Source organism: Acyrthosiphon pisum, chromosome A1, assembly GCF_005508785.2.
Source record: "Acyrthosiphon pisum isolate AL4f chromosome A1, pea_aphid_22Mar2018_4r6ur, whole genome shotgun sequence".
NCBI lineage: Eukaryota > Metazoa > Arthropoda > Insecta > Hemiptera > Aphididae > Acyrthosiphon > Acyrthosiphon pisum.
In genome coordinates, this window is record NC_042494.1 from 22,148,494 (window position 1) to 22,151,830 (window position 3,337).

The window sequence follows — 3,337 nt, forward strand, 5'->3', positions numbered from 1 at the left end:
AACTTATAAGTTATAAGTTTTCATAGGCATATTTACAAGGTCTTGCACTCTTGCCACTCTAGCTTTAGATCTGAAAATAATTCTAGACAAAATAATTAATAATATATATAATTTATATGCAGTCCTGTAAAGTATTTAAGTAAAAGTATTTGAGTAAAAGTATTCAAATACTTTTTTAAGTATTGAATAACTTTTTAAATACTTTCAGCATGAGTATTCTGAATGGTATTTTAAATACTTTTTTTTGTATTAAATACTTTTTGGTATTGAATACTTTGGCTTTTTATTTCGAACATTTAATTTTCATTCCAAATAATTGGTTGGAAAAATATTATTGTCAACTACAATAATATAATTATAGTTTTATTTAATATTCTGTGTGAAAACCAGATTTCTAAAAAAAGTTATTGAATATTGAATAACAATATTCCCTTTAAAACTATTAGATTACCTACTTCCTATGTGTTTATATCACGATAATTGGAAACCCACTTTAAAACCAAAAGTATTTGAAAAGTATTCCAAATACATTTTCAAAGTATTTGAGTAGTATTTGAAATACTTTACAATTAAAGTATTTGAGTAGTATCTTAAATACTTAAAAAAAATGTGTTTGAGTATTTACTCAAGTACTTTTTAAAAGTATTCTTTACAGGACTGTTTATATGTTATCTCCTATAATTGTGTTACAGTAAAGTACAGTAAATAAATATTTATTTTATTTTAGGCAAGTGAATCAGAACTATTAAAAACTGTAAAAAATGATTTTGAAAAAAAAACTGCTGCTTTCAACCAATTACCAGGAACCTCCATGTCTAGAGCACAAAAAGACATACTTTTAGCAAAATTAAATCAAGTCAGTGAGGATCAAGACAATCATGAAAATTATTTTAAATCAAAACTATTAAAGCAGCCAATTAATAAAAGATACTCATCATCATATGATTCTGATAATATAAGTGGTGAATCTTCTAACAGTGATAGTTCACAAGAATAATCAAATATTAATTAAAATATGTGTTATACCTATATGTAATGTTAACAATAAATATTTTTTTTACGTTTCATAATTAGTTTATTCAATTTTCTTCATGTTTAGATATATTCACAGAGTCTGCCAATAATTTAGTTAATTTGTCTTCTAATTTCCTTATCTCTTCAGTACAAGACTGAAACTGAAAATTCAAACATATATGTAAATATATAATTATATATTCCATACCTTAAAGATGAACAGAATATAAAATAAATAGTATAGTATAGGTACCTACCTCTCTTTCAGCGGAGTAAAGTTTTTCAGACATACTATTGAATACAGTGTCTGCTGCTACTGTATAAGACATAAGTGCGTTTGACCTTCCAAGTTGTAGCGCACAATCCATAGCACTAATAGAATCCTTTAAATTAAGATAAATGGTGTATAAAATTATAAAAATGTATAAACATTTCAAAATGTATAAACATTTCAAAATGTACTAACTAAATAAAATGATTTTGCATTTGCAATATCATATCGAGACTCCAAAACATCATTTTCTAATTTGTCATTAAACAAATCATTGGGTTCCAATAAATCCATACACCTCATTAGTGAATCTCTTTCGAACAAAAAAAAAGAAAAATATATTTAACAGTGATATTATAATATTTATAATTCTACCTAGGATATGCAACTAATGGCACTGTGTTTTCAAATTTAGAATTAAGTACAAGAAAATAAGCAAATAAAAAATACATTCTAGGATAATCCAGCTCGTTGGACTTTTAAATTTTGAAAACTGCCACTTTGGTAAGTTGAGTTGTCAAACAACTCTGGTATAGACCGGAATAGAGGTACCTACTTGTACTTCTTAGATGCATCATTAAGTGCAACTAGTGCTATTGTAATCATCTGACAAGAACAATTTACTGAAATAGTACACGTTTGTTGTAACAAATGCTTATGGGTCAGTTGTTCGGCTATTTGATTCAATTCTATGACTATTGGTTGTTCCCTCGGTTGTTTCACCTTATCAGGGTTAGTGGTTTTTGTTTGACAATAGGCTACTCCTAAAGCCAAACGACGCCAGCCAAGCAATCTGGAACACTTGTTCTATTCAAAAAATTTAATTATTGAAAAAAAAAATGTAATTGGCAAAAAAATTACCATGATAAATGATCTGGAAAAATAATTCAAAACCTAATTTCTTTTAACTGGTTACTATTGTCTTAAATATTTCACGATGTCTTATGATGCCGGCACAGTCAATGATACTTGACACTATCCAAAATTCTAATAAAATGTTCAGCTCAACCTAGATGTTAAAGCTATAAACTATTTATTCGTGGATTTAACATAATATTATAATGCCCTGAAAAAAAGTATAAGTTTCAATACATGAGATTAATATGAAGTCTTGTATAAAAAAATGGAAACAGAAAATATTTTTATGGTAATGGAAAATTGAACTTGAACCCACTGACATAGATAAGGATAAACTATACTATGCTATAGTATATTCTTATTTATCTCAGTGTCAACTGTCAAGAACATGATTTCCAAATTCTACGCAGCTGTTGGCTATCTATGTGTGTTTTATCTATGCTTGAAGCCAATCGTCCTATGGCGTAACCTATAGGGTTGGGCAATGTTTACAAATTGATGTTATCAATCTTCTAATATTGATAACAGATTGTAAACATTGCCCATTTGCCCAACCTTTGGCTTCAAAAACCCATACAGAGTAGAATATAGAATCGGGCATCTAGTACCGTAGGACGGGGTGAAGTGAACCGGCTGGTATGAAGTGGCCCATTCTCATTTTTTTGAATGTTTGTCATCATAACTGTGACATAGTTTTATCCAAATTAATTTAATCAATTATACACCCAAAACAATATGTTACCGATCAATTTTTGATACTAATAAGAACAATACGTAAAAAATATGTCATCAAAATAATTTTGATATCAAAACTACTTTTTTGTTTTTATTTGGAAGTCTTTAAAAAGTCATTAATATCTCAAAAGTAAGCAAATAAATTGAAAATGTTCACTCTTAATAATCTTATCAATAAGTTCATATAAATTTATTATTTCAATCATAATTGTAAATTTGTTGTTATTTAGTTTTTGGCGAAACAATTTATAGACAATTTTAAAAACGTCTGGTGAATCGGACCCCCTCAAAACACCAAGAAGTAACAGGAAAAATTATAATTGTTGCTATAATTTTGAAGTACACTGAACAAAATTTAACACTGAGAGTTAAATCTTTGAAAGTAAAATCAAATTTCTTTACGAAAATGATTAAATAAAAATTTTATATTTCTAAATTTAGCTTATTGCATATACAGGG

General features: G+C 27.4%; 3 protein-coding genes across 8 annotated transcripts in view; 2 read left to right on the top strand and 1 right to left on the bottom strand.

The window, feature by feature from the left end:
• LOC100574624 (lebercilin-like) overlaps positions 1–1,024 on the top strand; it is a 3,401-nt gene extending 2,377 nt beyond the window's left edge. For both annotated transcript variants that reach the window (XM_016806192.2, XM_003245970.4), the window contains one exon: positions 728–1,024. In XM_016806192.2, the coding sequence (XP_016661681.1) occupies positions 728–997 (270 nt within the window). In that variant the 3' untranslated portion in view covers positions 998–1,024. The remainder of the gene's footprint in view (positions 1–727) is intronic.
• LOC100160248 overlaps positions 1–3,337 on the top strand; it is a 78,741-nt gene that overhangs the window by 69,876 nt on the left and 5,528 nt on the right. The window lies entirely within an intron of this gene.
• LOC100167062 lies at positions 1,061–2,483 on the bottom strand. 3 transcript variants are annotated; one of them, XM_016806193.2, is made up of 6 exons: positions 2,378–2,483; positions 2,147–2,294; positions 1,842–2,092; positions 1,481–1,598; positions 1,272–1,397; positions 1,061–1,175 (listed from the first exon to the last, which is right to left on the bottom strand). In XM_016806193.2, exons 2-6 carry the CDS (start codon positions 2,147–2,149, stop codon positions 1,080–1,082), a joined length of 594 nt encoding a protein of 197 aa, XP_016661682.1. In that variant the 5' UTR covers positions 2,150–2,294; positions 2,378–2,483; the 3' UTR covers positions 1,061–1,079. The 3 variants fall into 3 exon arrangements, with proteins under 3 accessions (XP_016661682.1, XP_016661683.1, XP_008185209.1); XM_016806194.2 differs by having other exon boundaries at positions 1,062–1,175; positions 1,842–2,049; positions 2,147–2,481; XM_008186987.3 differs by having other exon boundaries at positions 1,062–1,175; positions 1,842–2,078; positions 2,147–2,481.

Coding starts and splice junctions, on each gene's coding strand:
- LOC100167062 (XM_016806193.2), bottom strand. Junction 1,398..1,480: donor ATGCAAAATCATTTTATTTA/GTTAGTACATTT, acceptor CTTAATTTAAAG/GATTCTATTAGTGCTATGGA. Junction 1,176..1,271: donor TTTACTCCGCTGAAAGAGAG/GTAGGTACCTAT, acceptor TTGAATTTTCAG/TTTCAGTCTTGTACTGAAGA.